This window comes from Macrosteles quadrilineatus, unplaced genomic scaffold, assembly GCF_028750875.1.
Source record: "Macrosteles quadrilineatus isolate MER2022 unplaced genomic scaffold, UCM_ALF_1.0 Scaffold_5__1_contigs__length_97177068, whole genome shotgun sequence".
Lineage (NCBI taxonomy): Eukaryota > Metazoa > Arthropoda > Insecta > Hemiptera > Cicadellidae > Macrosteles > Macrosteles quadrilineatus.
In genome coordinates, this window is record NW_026542598.1 from 9,935,167 (window position 1) to 9,953,101 (window position 17,935).

The 17,935-nt window shown below is 36.9% G+C and overlaps 1 protein-coding gene across 2 annotated transcripts; it reads right to left on the bottom strand.

The window, feature by feature from the left end:
• Window positions 1-545: 545 nt before the first annotated feature.
• LOC128995088 (uncharacterized) lies at window positions 546-16,485 on the bottom strand. 2 transcript variants are annotated; one of them, XM_054419976.1, is made up of 3 exons: window positions 15,252-16,485; window positions 5,692-5,889; window positions 546-713 (listed from the first exon to the last, which is right to left on the bottom strand). In XM_054419976.1, exons 1-3 carry the CDS (start codon window positions 16,476-16,478, stop codon window positions 546-548), a joined length of 1,593 nt encoding a protein of 530 aa, XP_054275951.1. In that variant the 5' UTR covers window positions 16,479-16,485. The 2 variants fall into 2 exon arrangements, with proteins under 2 accessions (XP_054275951.1, XP_054275952.1); XM_054419977.1 differs by lacking the exon at window positions 5,692-5,889.
• Window positions 16,486-17,935: the final 1,450 nt, after the last annotated feature.

Below are 17,935 nucleotides of genomic sequence, written 5' to 3' on the forward strand. Positions count from 1 at the left end.
CACACGCACTCCCAAACTTTTGATCTTCTTGGTCCCGTGGCCCGTGGTGATCTCCTCGATTGTCCTCTCCAGGTCCTCAAGCTCCGAGACTCCTGACCCCTCCTTCTTCTTCATTAGCCCTTCTCATTGGCTGATTACCGATAGGGTGTGTGGCTTATAGGTTAGCGATGTTTCTTGGAAGTCAGCCCTACCGGTCATCGCCTAGCTCACATCAGCTGGGAAAGAAATTTGTAAATCGATGCTCATGCTACTGTTCAACTCTGTTCACACCAACTGGTCGACTAAGTGTAATGTGAACAGAGTGTCTGCATAGATGAGCACCGTGGGTACGGGGTTAATCCCCTTTCTTACACCATTTACACTCTTACTTAAATTTGAAGTGCAACGATAAGTCGAGGAATAATTACAAGAATGAGTGGCATTGATCAACAATATACTTGTTTTGTAATCATTTAGCGTATAAATAATTTCTCGTGATTTTATATATTTAGATTGAATACAGCAAAACTGCATTTACCATTTAATTAAGTAAATAAAACAGTTCATTACCTGAGAAATGAGTTTATTAACACAACCAATACGATATTCATAAATAATAAACCATAGGAGTTATTAGTTCTTGCTGATCCACTATATTTACATTTCTTAGAGATTTTCGTTCCATTGAAGACGTTCGTGTGCTCATTGATCCATGGAAGAAATGGACAGATATCCTGAAACATAACCAATATGGGACTGGAAAAATGTCATTATAGAAGGTGCAGTAGAACCTCTATAGCAAGCCTCTAGGGATTATCATATACGATTTCTTATCAAGGTTGACTTCTTAGCGAGAATTACAATAACATGTCTTTTAGGGCATTATAGATTCAAAGGTATTTTAAGATCAATTCAAATAATAAACCAACATTCAAAAATTCAAATGTGCCAGAAAACAGTGACCTAGGATTACAGTAGTAATAACGGACAGCAGTATCCCGATTAGAGCCATCACAACGCTACTGACTTTTCTCAGGAATGAACTACCGATCGTCTGGTTAATACGCGAGCAATATAACCGATAAGCTACCCAGCTCTATAAAATATAAGATAGGGAAAAACAAAAATCCAAACAACTTAAAAAGTTAAACCCAATAGGTAAATTAGTAAGTGAGCATCCACATAAGGTCGGAGTTATCAGAATCAATAGTGATCAGCATCAATCGGGTCGTCAGTTGGAGATCGCTGCAGAAACCATTGTCCTTATTTTGAAGAGGCATCCTCAGTGGTTAGGCCAAGACTATAGTCTCCTCGGTTGACCCATTGCTTATGTTCTATCTATGTTTCTATGGGGACGATGTCGAAGTTGGACAACGTTAAACGTGGACTACGTTAAAAACAGACACCGACTCAATCAGACAACGATAAAAGCAGACAACGACGAACCTGGACACATTTTTAAGTTGTCCGGGGGCGGCGTTTCACGACACGACGAAACTGGACACATTCAAATGTGTCCAAGTTTAACGTTGCACGCAAATGACAAACCTGGACACGTTTTTAAGTTGTCCAGGGGTGGCGTTTCACGACACGACGAAACTGGACACATTGAAAAGGTGTCCCAGTTTAACGCTGCGCGCAAACGACGAACCCGGACACTCTTAGTTTTTGAACAGACTGTATACCAGGCTCATCAAATTCTCAGTCTCGCTCGGTTGGTAAACTCTGAATGAGCTTCCTAATACAGAAATGCCGTGAATACGCCTTATTGTTACAAGGCTTCTTTCTAATACACGGTTATGTTGTAGTGACTCATAGTCCGCGAAACACATTGCACATTATAAATTCGGAAATTTAATTGCATGTTTATTTGGTCGTTGTAAATGTTTTCTGGATATTAATCAAAAATTAAGGCCTATGGGGCCTGATTACACCGTGTCCCAAATGGATGGATCAAATCAACAGCTTACGTGTTGCTAAGGGTCGTAGAAAAGTTAATTAAGGCTCATTTTAAAGCTGTCATATTTAAGTGATTTTTAGTGCCCTTCAATAGTAATTAGCTGTCCATTTTTTAAAATATATATTTACCATAATTAATTATAGAAACGAAATATGTGGAGTGTTGTTGTCTGGGGGGTTGTCCTTGGGTTTTCTATGATTAAACGTATCAGTCGTCAACCTCTAACATGGATAAACTAACAAAATGAAGCAAACAGATGCCTTAGAATTTTAACGTTTTCGTGGTGAAACAGCTGCAATAGAGCAGTCAAATTTATGAATTATTTTATTATGTGTAAATGGATCCTACTAGACTAAACCTATTTCACAATGTGCAGTCTATCGTATCCTACGATCACATATCGTACCTACATAGGTTGAAATAATAATACTGATTCGTTTGAGGATTATTTGAACCAAGCAGCAAAATAGCGGTGATACACAATGATAACATATCATGCGTGTATTTGAGATCGTTGGTGAATCCACTACGGATAATACTTCGCAAAACCGTTACGGAACTATAACTACCCCCGCCACAACGAACCTGCAGACTATAAGCTACTTTACTTTTGTCTGACTGTGTTGTCAATAAAATATCTCCTTAACAATGTAATATTTATTCTCTATTTCTATAACATTAGTTTAATGTATGTTGCGTTTAATGTTTGAGTTTTTATGTATGTTGCTACAGGGAAAGCTGTAAGGTTTTTTTATAGTTAAATGTTGACAGTATAGTATAAATAAATACATTTTCCAAATTTGATCAAAATTTGTTTATAAACAAGCAAACAACAGTTCACTTATTCTTCATAAGAGTACTCTCCTAGGGCTCTGCCCTGCCTGCCTTAAACGTTTCTACGTTATTCTTATGAATTCGCTTATACGCTTAAATCATTTTAATGTATTCACAGGGTTGGTGTGAGTGTCTTTGGCCATTAAAATATGGCCTCACTACTTTGTAAATATAAAAACGGACGTTAAAAAAATCAAATTTTGTGAGTTTCTCCCAAGTTCCCCAAGTTTTCCCTAATGTTTATCACATACGTCATCCATGAAATAACGAACAGCTGTTAGTTTGAATCAAGGTTATTTCTTCTAGCTGTCACTGATATGTTTACATTATGTTGTTTACAAACACCGCAACAATTTCAATCACGTTTTGAAAGAAAATCCAAAACAAGTAAGATGAAAAAAAATTGTCCTTACATAACGGATTTAATTAATCGCAAGTGCAATAATGTGTAACCGCAAATGTAATTAAATAACTTGGCATCATCCAGGTCAGGAACCGGAGATTCTTTGTGTATCAAATTGTTCTTGAGTTTTGATAACCGGGAAAAAGACCTTGAATCAGTGTTGCTTAGGGCTGGGAAATTAACATTTTTTAAATCATTGTCGCCAATAGCTTACAAAAATTAGGTTTCCACTCATTGACGGCGCTTACTAATTTTATATGTACTTTGCTATGGTTAAACGGTAGCAAATTCCTTACCTAATTAAATTCTGCATTTTTGGGCGTATGTCTGTTTGTGACGCATTAATTTCTTTATTACTCAGTGTTTCACGAAAAAGTCAAGAGCACGTTTGTTAATGAAAATGAAAATGTCAAACAGGATAAAGTGTTCAATGGTGAGTTGGAGGTAGTATTTTAACCAGTGAATTCAACTGACTACACTATCGCCGTGCGTGGAACGGGCACATAGCTAGATTAAAATAAAGATGATTTACACGTAAAACAAGATATATGTTTTATAGGTTAGCTATAGTTCCAGATTAATAGTTTAATTTACCTTAAACATGATTGTTTTATTTAAGTTAGACATATTTTTAATGAGATTCAGTATAACAAATAACCTCTTTAACACTCGTATAAATATGCTCCAGACTCAAGAGCATAAAGTAAAGATCATGAAATTTTTTGTTTTGCAAATCCTTAAAATCAGCATTGGAAAATATATTATAGCCTACAGCAGAATACCACATCTTAGAGTGTTCGGAGTGTTTATTTGCAGTTTAATTTATACACAAAAACTTATTTCTAACAGTAGATTTATTATCAGTGAAATTCATTAGTTTTGAATGAAAGTAACCTTTTATTGGCCTAAAACAAAACTGTATGATGTGTCTAACTGGTAGAGGAAATCTGATGTTAAATATAGGCCAATAAACTATAAAATATGAGATTAACCGTTATATCATCAAGTCTTAGGCCTATAATATGTTGCAACTTTAAAAATGATAATACTGTAATGATAACTTAACATTTTTAAATGCAGAATTTTTATGTTGGTAATTTTTACTGTGTCAATAATACGGGTTTATTTAGGCCTACAATGTTTTTCAATTACTTGAGATGAACGAAATACGAATGACTCATTTTTGTGCACGGTCGCACACAAAATGTGTGAAAATGTGCAAATAGCACCGATACTTTTTAAATAAACCTGAATTACTATTTATTTTTTATTAAGTCACGTTTGAAGATAGAAGCTACGTTTCATATTAGTTATGTATGGACAACATATGAAATATTTACCTGCTAATAAATAGAAAGTCTGGATATTAACACACATTCCAATAAAAAATAATGTTATGTAAAATGAAAAGAGGCTTGAAAACCAAACAGATATTTTGAAATAGTCGCCCGAAACTATTAGGATTGACAACGTAAGACGTATATGTAATCTTATTAATACTGTCATGATTATTTCATTTATATTTAATCTATAATATCCGGAAAATTAAAAATAATATTAAGCTATGAAAACAGAAAAATTTTAGTTCAACTGATCTGAAAGATATGGCGATTGGCGACGAGCATGGACAACGCAAAACAAAGCCTGAGGGATGCATTTTCTATATCTTAAAGGCGGTTTCAGACATATGCGCCAGTCGCCAAGCACAAAATATTAACGTTCAGCGATTTAGTTGTCTTGCTATTCACCGATTAAAAAGTAGACTTTTACTACACACATGTGTTGTTTTCCGAGCAAGAGTTAGTTTTTCCGTACGGAGGGAATAGAAAATATTCGTTTACTTTTATGTATCCAAAAATACCGACAATGCGCAACACTACGTCACAGTGGTGGATAGTTGTACGAAAATGTAACCGTAAAATCCGAAAACAGCCAGCTTTATTACCTAAAACATGATATGTTTAATATTAACATAATATGGGATATTGCAGTGAATCTATCCACTATAGTGTGACGTCATGAACCTTCAGCATTGTCTGTCTTTCTAGTGGGGCCTTGGTCGAAATCCCAAACAATGGACTTTGACAGGTAGAATGTACAGTCAGGTCCCAAAACAAGAGACTTAAGACAAATGTCCAGATTCGTCGTTGCACGACACGACGAAACTGGACACATTCAAATGTGTCCAAGTTTAACGTTGCACGCGAACGACGAACCTGGACACGTTTTTAAGTTGTCCAGGGGTGGCGTTGCACGACACGACGAAACTGGACACATTCAAATGTGTCCAAGTTTAACGTTGCACGCAAACGCCGAACCTGGTCACGTTTTTAAGTTGTCCAGGGGTGGCGTTGCACGACACGACGAAACTGGACACATTCAAATGTGTCAAAGTTTAACGTTGCACGTAAACGACAATCCTGGAAACTTAATCTGTCCAACTTTAACGTTGTCCGCGTGTGTCGCTGTCCAAGTTCGGCGCGGTCCCGTTTTTATGATGAGACTAAACACTCACCTGAAACACACTGAGAGTATTCATGGCTCCGCATTGCATGCGACCATTAGTAGACATATCACAGTTCTTGATGTCGTCTATCCTGACTCCCATCTTGGTCAATCCTCGTAACTTCCCTCCACAGACCAAACCTCCACCAGAATCTCCGGGACACATGCCGTAGTCCAGCTTGGGCTTGGTACAGAGGAACCTGCTGACCTGCAACAGACAACATATACTGATTTGTTACAGTAGGAAACATATAATTAAGTTATAATTATTGAACTAATTATTGCAAATCTATCGCCTTAAAAGTTGGTACGTCGGTAGCCCATGTCGTACAGATCAAACTCGAGTAACAGACCAATCAAAGTGGAGAGCGGAAACAGAGGAGGCCGTTAGAAAATGTGAGTAGATCTATTGTAAAAAGTTGTAATTATAACTATCCGAGCACATCCATTGTAAAATATCCTTTATATTAATCAGAAGTATTAATGTTTAACAGATGCCAACAAAGATTTAGTTTATCTGCAGGACAATCATAATATTTTCAAATACTTGCCAATCACAACCTCTTGCCACGTGTTAAACAATTGTATTTACCTTATTCAGTATTTTAGTTAGTTTAGCATACCGATATGTAACTCAGACAATTTATTTTGTATTTCAGAACGAAGATCCTCCTTTTCTTCCCTGAGTATAGATCGTTTTCCATATGATTGTATATGTGCATGTACAGGTATCACTAGCCTAAGAATTTATTATTGTAAAATGGATAATCGTAATTATAGGCTGGTTAACGTGAATGAAAAAATGTAGGTGATTGAATCAGATTCTATTATTTCCACAGATCTTGGCTCTCGTCCCTAAAACAAAAACTAGGCCTAGCCTAAATTAAAAATTAGTGAAATAGGTCAGTAAACAGTCGGATCACAGTTTGCTGTATCCCATCTTGATGATCTGCATGGCCACTCATCGTACCTTCCCTCTACAGACCGTCCACCAGAATATCAGGGACACACGCCGTAGTCCAGCTTAGGTTTGGTACAGAGGTACCTGCTGGCCTACAACAGTCAGCAGACAGATCACAGTTTGCTGTATCCTATCTTGATGATCTGCATGGCCACTCCTCGCACCTTCCCTCCACAGACCGTCCACCAGAATATCCAGAACACACACCGTAGTCCAGCTTGGGTTTGGTACAGAGGTACCTGCTGGCCTACAACAGTCAGCAGACAGATCACAGTTTGCTGTATCCCATCTTGATGATCTGCATGGCCACTCCTCGCACCTTCCCTCCACAGACCGTCCACCAGAATATCCAGAACACACACCGTAGTCCAGCTTGGGTTTGGTACAGAGGTACCTGCTGGCCTACAACAGTCAGCAGACAGATCTCAGTTTGGTGTTACCCATCTTGATGATCTGCATGGCCACTCCTCGCACCTTCCCTCCACAGACCAAACCTCCACCAGAATATCCAGAACACACACCGTAGTCCAGCTTGGGTTTGGTACAGAGGTACCTGCTGGCCTACAACAGTCAGCAGACAGATCTCAGTTTGGTGTTACCCATCTTGATGATCTGCATGGCCACTCCTCGCACCTTCCCTCCACAGACCGTCCACCAGAATATCAGGGACACACGCCGTAGTCCAGCTTAGGTTTGGTACAGAGGTATCTGCTGGCCTACAACAGTCAGCAGACAGATCACAGTTTGCTGTATCCCATCTTGATGATCTGCATGGCCACTCCTCGTACCTTCCCTCCGCAGACCAAACCTCCACCAGAATCTCCAGGACACACTCCGTAGTCCAGCTTGGGTTTGATACAGAGGTATCTGCTGGCCTACAACAGTCAGCAGACAGATCACAGTTTGCTGTATCCCATCTTGATGATCTGCATGGCCACTCCTCGTACCTTCCCTCCGCAGACCAAACCTCCACCAGAATCTCCAGGACACACTCCGTAGTCCAGCTTGGGTTTGATACAGAGGTATCTGCTAGTCTGCAACGGACAGGTCACAGGATTATCTACCATTTACCTATTCTACTTTAAAAAATCAATAAAACAAATTCCAAGGGACTCTTTATCTTACTAAAACCAACGAATTCAAACGATTTAACCATCTGCATTACAAACAAATTCCCAACAGCCTAATTTAATTTGAAAACTGTACTTTTTCCTCTTCGTGTCGTCATCACTGCGAGTGTTGTCTTCGACTACGCCAAACCCCGTCAGTTCGCATGCGGCCCATCCTTTAAAAGACTGCTTGAACGGAGTTGTCGTCAGGTTGATCGGAGTAGCAGCCTCGTTCCAAACAAACTTCTCATCCTTTAATAAACCCTACGTCTCCATCGCCCTTTTCACTCTCATAGTTTGGGTGAATTATCAACTCCGCGCTCTTCACCAGTTGTGCTGTTTCTGGAAGCTGGTCTTCGCCACTTGCGTAGTCTTCGAACTCCTGGAGAGAGTTCCCTCCAGCGTAGACAATAACTCCGTCTACTTCGTCCAGACAGTGCGCCGCCGTCAACACCCACTCTTCTGATATAATCGTTCCTGTACAGATGCCCTGCTCGTCATTCCCATTCTTAACTAGTATCAGAAGCACAGATAAGGGGAAGAAGTCTTCAGCATACGTTAATTCGTACTCGTCCTTCTCCTCCTCTTCATGTTTCTTTTTCTTTTTTACTTTTAATAATTTTACATCGTATTTTCTCCGTCGTTTTCTTCAGGACTAGTTTGGAAGACTGAGTTGTGTTCATTCATCGTTCTCTTTACTTTGTGTTTGTCACGAGTTTTATTTTTAAGCCTAAAGTGGTCTGGTGGCCTGACATTTGTTATATCACTAACTTTATTTAATGACGGGTTCACTTTAACATGTAGATTATATACTGAATGTCCGTAAAATCCTTGGAAATCGTCCTTATTCCTGCATTCGCCCTCCTTGTTAAGCAGTGTTACCTCCTTGTTTTCCGATACATTTTGAACACGATAACCTCTTATTATTTTCCCAGCGTGCTCAACTTGCATATTCGATCTTTGTAGATATATATAAAGCATGATCACAGAGAGAGTTAAGAGTAAAACACGCAGGATTTATTTAAAATTTGTAAATTGGCAACCAATATTTACGGCACATTTTATAACATAAAATTTGTAAGAAAGAATTTCAAGATTTGGCCAAATTGTTTTTACTTTAATTTAAAAACAATAACAATGACCATGATGTTTCATGTTGAACTTGGATTTTTTCACCCTTTTACCCTTTTTAGCGAATTTCCCATATAGGGAATAAGCTATTACCGTAGTACTCATGGTAAGACCTGGACCCGGGACCGATTTTTTTTTCGTTTTGAGGTCCCTAGAGGCCAAAAACACCATCCGTTCAAATTCATATATATATATATATATATATAAAATAATTATGGCTGTGATTAGGGTTACTATTATATTAATAATTGGAAACATTATAACAAAATTAAGTACCCTTTTAAATTCATTTTAATTAAGAAACGACATGTTTCGACACTTAGGTCATAGTCATGTTTTTTTACAAATACAATAACAGAATAATGAAAAGAATAAATATAGTCATATGTTAAGCTAACTTAAAATTTAGAGGATCTTGATCTATTCTTTGTTTAGTTTTGCGTATATTATATAATATTTCTGTTTTATTGCAATTGTAGGATTTTTTCGAATATCGGATTTGTTTTGTTGATGTTCATGGTGTTCAGTAAATTTTGAGGAAATCTTTTGTAATTTGTGTATATATGAAAATCTTCCTTGACATTTAATTTTGTTTTATTTCTTTCATATTCTAGAATTTCTAAATTTTCATTTATATTTTTGTATTCATGTCGAGTTTCGATAAGGTGCTCTGCAAAATTTGATTTCATTGTCGTTTTGTTACCTGATTTTAACGCTTGTATATGTTCTTGGAACCTTTTTTAGCGAATTTCCTATATAGGGAATAAGCTATTACCGTAGGTCTCATGGTAAGACCTAGACCCGGGACCGATTTACTTTTTCGTTTTGAGGTCCCCAGAGGCCAAAAACACCATCCGTTCAAATTCATATATATATAAATAAATAAATAAATAAATATATATATATATATATATATATTTATATATGTGTCCGTTAGCGCGATAACTCGAGCAAAATTGATCCGATTTTGATGAAATTTGGTACAAACGTGTAAACCTACATTTATTCGAACGAGTTCGCGAACTAGCATAATTGGACCATGGGATCAGGGGTTTATGGGGGGTTTTATGGGGTAAAAATGGGTTTTTCTCATTTTTGACCCTAAAAACTTCAAATTTCTAAATTTCTCTCTAGACCATTTTGAAGAGCTTAAAAAAACAAATAATTTAGATATTGAAGTGTTTTTGAATGTTCATTGACTACGGAGAAAATTAAAAAATTGTAAATTTAAAATTCCCATGTTATTCTTATGGAGAATAAATAAACTGTTGTGTAGTTTGCTTGTTTATGGATATATTTTAATCAAATTTGGCAATTTGGTTTATTTCATACTAAGCTATCAATATTTCAATCGAAAAAAACACACCTCAACATCTTCCCCGTAACAGCAAACCTAACTACTCACTAAAATTAATGTTATTTAAATAGGAAATAAATCTGAAAATTTATAGGGAATATTTTAAAAGAAATCAAGCCGGGTAAATGGAAATTCGCTTAGTATGCAGGTTTGCTGCGACGGGGGTATTTAAAGCTACGACTTGTTTGGCCAATGTAGGATTTATTACAGTCTGAACATTTAATTTGATAAATGCCTGATTTGTTTATATCTTTAACTTGGTTGTTATATGCTTCATTAGAAATTTTGTTTTTTATCATCTGAAAGGCATTATTTTTAATTCTGTAACTTATTTTCAAATTAGAATTTTGGAAGGTTTTTCTTGTTGCTTTGTTTAAGGTTGTACTATGGGGTATGCAAATAAATTCTTTTCTATTGTTTTCTTCAATCGATCTTTGTGTTTCAAATTTCTTCTTAATTTTCTTTCGAATCATTTTTTAAATTATAGAAGATTTGTACCCATTTTCAAGGCTAAATATAGGATGATGTTTTTCTCTTTTTCAAAATCTTTGCTCTTTGCTTGACATTGGTATATTTACTAATCGATGTGTCATTGAAGGAAAAGTTGACAATTTGTGCTGCCACGGGTGATTTGAATTTGATGGTATGATTATGTCTGTTGTAGATGGTTTTCGGTATATTTTAAACTTATGCATGTGTCTTTCTTTCGAAATTGTTATGTCTAGAAAGTTGATTTGTGAATTTTGTATTTCTTTAGAGAATTTAATTTGCGATGAAAGAGAATTTATGTGTTTATGTAGTTCTTCTGCTTCAATTTGAGTGCCTTCAAATAGGCAAAGAATGTCATCAACATATCGATACCAGTACAATATTTTTGATTTGTAAGGATTTGTTTCGTTTAAAATCTTGGTTGTTTCTAGATTGTTCATGTAAATATCTGCTAAAAGTCCAGAGAGGGGAGAGCCCATGTGTAAACCGTCTTCTTGTATGTAAAATGAATTGTTGTATTGAAAATAATTTTGGTTTAGTGTAACTTTTGTTAGTTTGATTACGTCATTAATTTGAGGTCTTGTTAGTGTTCCATGGTCGATTAATCGATGTTTCCAATTATTAATATATACAGGGTGGGGCAGCATAACTTCCTTTTTCAAAGCTTAATAAAACGTATTGTATGAGTCAGACAAACTTTATTTGGTTTTTACAATGTAAGTACATTCCTAAAGCTTTGTTTTACGTAGTTTTGAAGAGTAACTCATGCAGGTGTTGTCCCCCGTTCTAGATACATTGAGTATACTGATTTTTGGGGGTTTCTAGCGTTTTCCATTACCCTTTCAAGCATAGCAGGAGTTATGTTGGCAATTTCTTCCTGGATCTAGTTTTTTTAATCTTCAAGGGTCCTTGGGCTGTCCACATAAACGCAGGACTTCAAAAAACCCCATAGGAAAAGTCGCAAGAGGACAATTCGGGAGATTGAGCCGGCCATTGCAAATCGCCCCTGATTCAAATTAGGCATTTTGACAGTTCCTGCTCAATCACCTTTTTTGATGAATGGAAATGTAGGTCATCATGGAGAATTCTCGTTACAGAACAATTAGAAAGTCCAAGGGGTACTCATGTTTGAGCGCACAAGACAAAAACACGCTTCTGTTTGAGCGCGTGTCTTGGTGTTTGCAACATTGAAGCTCTCACTGCCTCAATGTTCTTAGGTGAACTAATGGGACTCCAGTTTTTCTTTTTGTCACTTGCAGTTTGTCTAAACGTTTTGAACCATAACAATTGATTTGCGATCCGGTACAGGGGCCAACGGGGCTAAATTAAACCAATTCAGAAAGGCGCGCTGTTGCAATCACTGAACATCCACTCGAAAAGTAGGCCTGAACGGCAAACGCACGCTCCTCACTGTTCCAACGCATAATGACGACTAAACTGTACAAGGACAAAACTTTATAGCTTCGCCTCTCGAACGAGACTGCTAGCTCTTCGCTATGACATGAACAAACAAAATGGCGCACATTTAAAAAAAGGAAGTTATGCTGCCCCACCCTGTATATATATGTGTCCGTTAGCGCGATAACTCGAGCAAAAATGATCCGATTTTGATGAAATTTGGTACAAACGTGTAAACCTACGTTTATTCGAACGAGCTCGCGAACCAGCATGATCGGACCATGGGAACGGGGGTTTATGGGGGTTTTATGGGGTAAAAATGGGTTTTTCCCATTTTTGACCCAAAAAACATCAAATTTTGCAATTTCTTTCTAAACTATTTTGTAGAGCTTAAAAAAACAAATAATTTAGTATATTGAAGCGTTATAATGCGCCTAATGGTTACGGAGAAAATTCCAAAAAATTTTAAATTTAAAATTCCCATGTTATTCTTATGGAGAATAAGTAAACTGTTGTAGTTTGCTTGTTTATTAACATATTTTGCTCAAATTTGGAAAATGTTTTTATTTCTTACTAACAATTAACATTTTACATTAAAAAACACTTTTACCCTCCCTGTTGCAGCAAACCTAAGTATGTGTTAAACTGATTCTATTTAAATAGGGATAAATGTGATATTTTTAAGGAGACATTTTAGTGTAAATCCAATCAGGCAAATGGAAATTCGCTTAGTCTGCAGGTTTGCTGCGGCGGGGGTATTTTGTTAATAGGATGTTAATCGTCAGGGCCTAAACACTGGAAAATAAGCGAGAGTTGAAAGACACCTTTTGCCCGTGTGATGAACTATTTATCGTCATAACGCACCATTAGTTAAATAAACTATGTTAAAAAATAATGAAATAGTTTTAATAATTTAAAACTTGAACTCTCAAAACAACTTCTAGCTTGTTTTAAATTCAATTTGCTACCGCAATGAAAACAAGCAGCTGTTTAGTAAATGATGCAATCGTTTCGTCATTACTACTGTGCTAGTGTGCATTATACCATCGATACTTCGAACTATTTACAATACGGAAACAATTATCTACAATCGATAAAACATCGATACATACTGCTGATTCTTACTCCCTTGGAGCTAAAAACGATGAACAAAACTGCTACTTTTGACCCACAACGCATGCATTAAAACGGCTGTTTTGCTGCAGTATGACGGACAACAAATTTGTACTGTCAAAAACTACTATTATCAATTTCCTTCAACCATTGACTATTATAGTTTTATACTTTAATACTTTCTTATTAAATTGCGACCATATAAAGTAGGTATTTTAAGCCAAGTATCGGAGATGAGTGTAGGATGAGTGGCGCGATGTTCGACCATTAGATATCCATCTTACTATCTTATGATATTGAAATGGACAAATCTTGAGAACGAGCCGGTTTTAGCGTCTCCTGTTTTGTAATGAAGCTTAAATGCGTTAATATCGACTATTTTTTTATATTCTTTTAATGGTAAAAATTACAGTATGATTTGTAATTTTTGGTTATAATACTAAACTAAAGGAAGCATCGGCAAAATATAGTCATTGCATGTGTACTGTACGTTATAATCTAAACGTAAGTAAATGTAACCCGACATACCCAAATATCTTAACAGACTTCGCAAAGGTTTAATATCGAATTTTGAATAGATGCAATTTCAAGTTCCATTATCTTAACCGGTCTCAAATAAATAAACAAATGTTATCAAAACTCAGCTGTGAAACGTATTGCCGATGTCAGTTGTAACGAGTCAAAATGTTTTCACCGCATTAACATTGTAACTAGGGTTGCTTTCAGAGAGGTGAAAGCCAGTTGAGCGGAAAAGACGTGATTTGATATTTGTATAAGTAGGCTACTAAATGAAAAAAAGTCAATAGATGTACTAATGCTGGTTTTATTGATTAAAATTATAATCTTTCAAATTTGTTTTACTACATCTTGTTATTCAGATACCTCTTCCAAAAGTGCATTATGCTAGTTTTGACCAGGAAAATATTACAGTAGTTGGAATCTGATATTAACATCCAAAAAGGGCATTAAAGTATAAAAAAGAGAAAGGAAATTTAACATTCAAATTCAACTGTAGCCTTCAACAAAAACATTGGGCTTCAACCAACTATTCCAAAAGATAAAAATAATATTGTGCAACACAAATAAACAACCCGATCACCTATTTAAAACCTACACTTTACCTTCCTAATCTAACCATACTTCAAAACACAATGTAGTCACGGATACTCATAAACCCCGACCTACCTTCCCCACATGCCTTAATTAGATCATCTGCGTTTTATTAATAAGTGTAATAACTTACTGCACCGTGGATGTAATTAAACATAATAACCTGTGAGGTATTATCGGATTAAATATCGATTTCGATGCGGTTCGATATATCGCTTATTAAATCCTGATTTCTAAAATTAACTGTTTCTAATCAGCTGGCAACACAATATAGGTTCCCAAGAAAGTAGTCACTGGTTCCACTTATGGTTCTCTTGTTTACATTTTTCTTGTAAACAAAAAACTGTCATATGGCTACTTTAGTCCCATAAGCCTAATGTTAAAATTTGGAAATTTTAAGTTCGTTTTAAATTGCATTAGCATTATCTAATTGAAATTTGTTTGTTTAAAAACCATCTCACTATTAGTCTAAGTAATTTTGTTAAGTTTGGCTGAAATGCGTTCAGCCGTTATTGAGTGATGTTTCTCTATTTGTTGCATTGGAGTTGATCCCAAAGAGCTTCGCTCGCTTCGCTCGCTCCGCTCAATGAATAAAATATTGAACCATTTTACAAACTCTACGAAGCTTACAATTTCAAAAGTAAAAGAGTTGTTTTATAAAGTCTTCTATCTATAGGCCTACTTAAAGTACTCTTCACAAGTGCCCAATGAAACAGAATAAGCTAGCTTAAATGATTTAAAAACTATCAGTGACAGACTTTCGAACTTTAAACTACATCAACAATGCGACTTCAAAAATATAACCTATCATTAAGAAATTTTTACCAAATTAAATTTGGACTTTCGTATACCATTTACATTTACTTTAAGACTACCTACACTAGACCCACACACTTACTCACCGCCTCTGATCCAAATAGCATGCGCAGATAGAACGAGCAGAGGCAAGGGCTTTTAATATCCAGATGAGTCGTCTTCCTGTAGGCATCGTCCTTGTTCTTCTCTCCCATCTGAACAACACCAAATCCCGTAAAAACGCACGTCGTATACCCATGGTAACTCTCCTTCCAAGGTGACGCGGTCAGCTGTATCGTGCTCACAGCCCGCGTAAAGTTGAACTTTCCCTCCACTTTGATCAGCCCCACGTCAAAATCTCCTCCCTCATACCGAGGATGAATGATAAAACTAGAGGATAGGAACAGCTGGGCTGTAGGAGGCAAGGGGCCTGTTCCATTTATGAATTTTTTTAACTCCTCCATCGAGTGACCCCCGGCATATACCATAAATTCATCACCCTCAACGAGGCAATGTGCCGCTGTCAAGACCCATTCCTCAGTTATGATCGAACCTGTGCACGGACCTACCACTTTACCGCCTCGTAATACGATGACGAGCACAGAATACGGGTATTGCTCTGGTTCTGTCAGGTTGTAAGAATCTTCTCTTCTTCTCCAGTCGAAAGTGTCTATGTATTCACTGTTTTCACTGTTAAACTGCGAGTCGTGCAAGATTTTCTGTTCTTTTTTGCTGTCGAATTGACATTTTTCAGTGGGATGAGTCAAATTGTTCAAATTTTCATCTTCGTTAAAATATGCAGTTGGCTTGCTATGCAAACCTTCTGTTTGGTTGACGTTGAATTCAGTGTCTTCCGTGTGCCCAACGCCTGAGCGATGCATAGCGATATCTACGTTTTGACCTTTATTGAAAGACCCTTCGGGTTCTGCTTGGATGACGTCTGATTCAAATGTTGCTTCATGCATATCATTTTTAGATGTCGTTGTAACTCCGTCTTTAACGACTTTGCTAGGAATCTTAATTTGGTTGAAGACAATCTTTTTTGTCTTGTTGACTTTAAAATGCACTAATTTTGTGTTCTCTAGACTTGTAGAATTTGTTACAGGTACATGAGTTCTCTCCAAAGCATAAACAATGGGCATATCCTTAACATCTTTAGTAAAATTTCCATCAGTACTTCGGTTGGTATTTAATAGATATGTTTCATCGTTAGAATGGTTGGTTCCTGTTGATAAAGTTTGGGTCTGTTCTCCATTTGTTTCCCCGGCTACATTTTGGTTAAATACGACTATTGTTTGAAAATAGAAAATAAATAATCCAAGTATCAATTCCATTGATGATTTTGAAACCAAAACAACACAATTTTGAATTTAATGCAAAAGTTTAGGAGTATTTATGTTTGTTTACTAATATTGTATAAAACGTCGACATGTGATCAAATTGACAGACTGAACAATTTGAATTAGCCATAGCCATTGATTAATCATAGTCCCTTTTATTGGTTAGTCTATGCCATAGGTCATCAGTTAGCTAATGAATGTACATGTACATATGAATCTCCAAGTATTCGACGATGAGAATATTTTTGAGCGGAGCGAGCGAAGCTCTTATACGTCGACTATTAAACGTTGTAATACGCAAACTCCTCCTATACGGCTGAATCAATCGTTTTCAAATTTTGCATTGTGTTAAAGACCATATCAGTGAGTGCCAACATCTATATGGCGTTAAAAAGTCTCTCAGGAATCCGCCCCACTGGGTCTCAAAGTTTCAATGTAATCCTTTTGGAAGCAGTATTTGACAAATAAACAAAGACTTATGACATATGATCAGCTGTTGACTTTTAAATGCAGTAGATAAAGAAATAGCTGATAGCATTATTCCCCAGATATTAGAACATAAACTGTATGGATCATAAATATAATCAAATGGCGACACTAGCTTGAGGTCCGTGACGTATGAAGTGGTGAAGGAAGTAGTAAAGGCGAGCAGTCTGGAGTGTGAAAACTGTTTATGACGATCAGATTAAGGTATCTGCATTCCTAAAATTCTATGGGAAGGGAGGAAAACAGGTCCGTGACGTAGGAAGTGGTGAAGGAAGTAGTCAAGGCGAGCTGTCCGGAATGTGGGAACTGTTTATGATGATTAGATCAAGGTATCTACAATCCTAAACTTCTATGGGAAGGGAGGAAAACAGGTCCGCGACGTAGGAAGTGGTGAAGGAAGTAGTAAAGACGAGCAGTCTGAAGTGTGGAAACTTTTTATGACGATTAGATTAAGGTATGTGCATTCCTAAAATTATATGTGAAGGGAGGAAAACAGGTCCACGACGTAGGAAGTGGTGAAGGAAGTAGTAAAGGCGAGCAGTCTAGAGTGTGGAAACTGTTTATGACGATTAGATTAAGATACCTGCATTCCTAAAGTTTTATGGGAAGGGAGGAAAACAGGTCCGTGACGTAGGAAGTGGTGAAGGAAATAGTCAAGGCGAGCTGTCTGGTGTGTGTGAACTGTTTGTTACGATTAGATTAAGGTATCTGCAATCCTAAAATGCTATGGAAAGGGAGGAAAACGGGTCCGCGACGTAGGAAGTGGTGATGGAAGTAGTCAAGGCGAGCTGTCCGGTATGTGGGAACTGTTTATGACGATTAGATTAAGGTATCTGCAATCCTAAAATGCTACGGAAAGGAAGGGAACAGTTCTGTGATGTAGGAAGTGGTGAAGGAAGTAGTAAAGGCGAGTTGTTCGGAGTGTGGGGACCGTTTATGACGATTAGATTTAGGTATCTAGAATC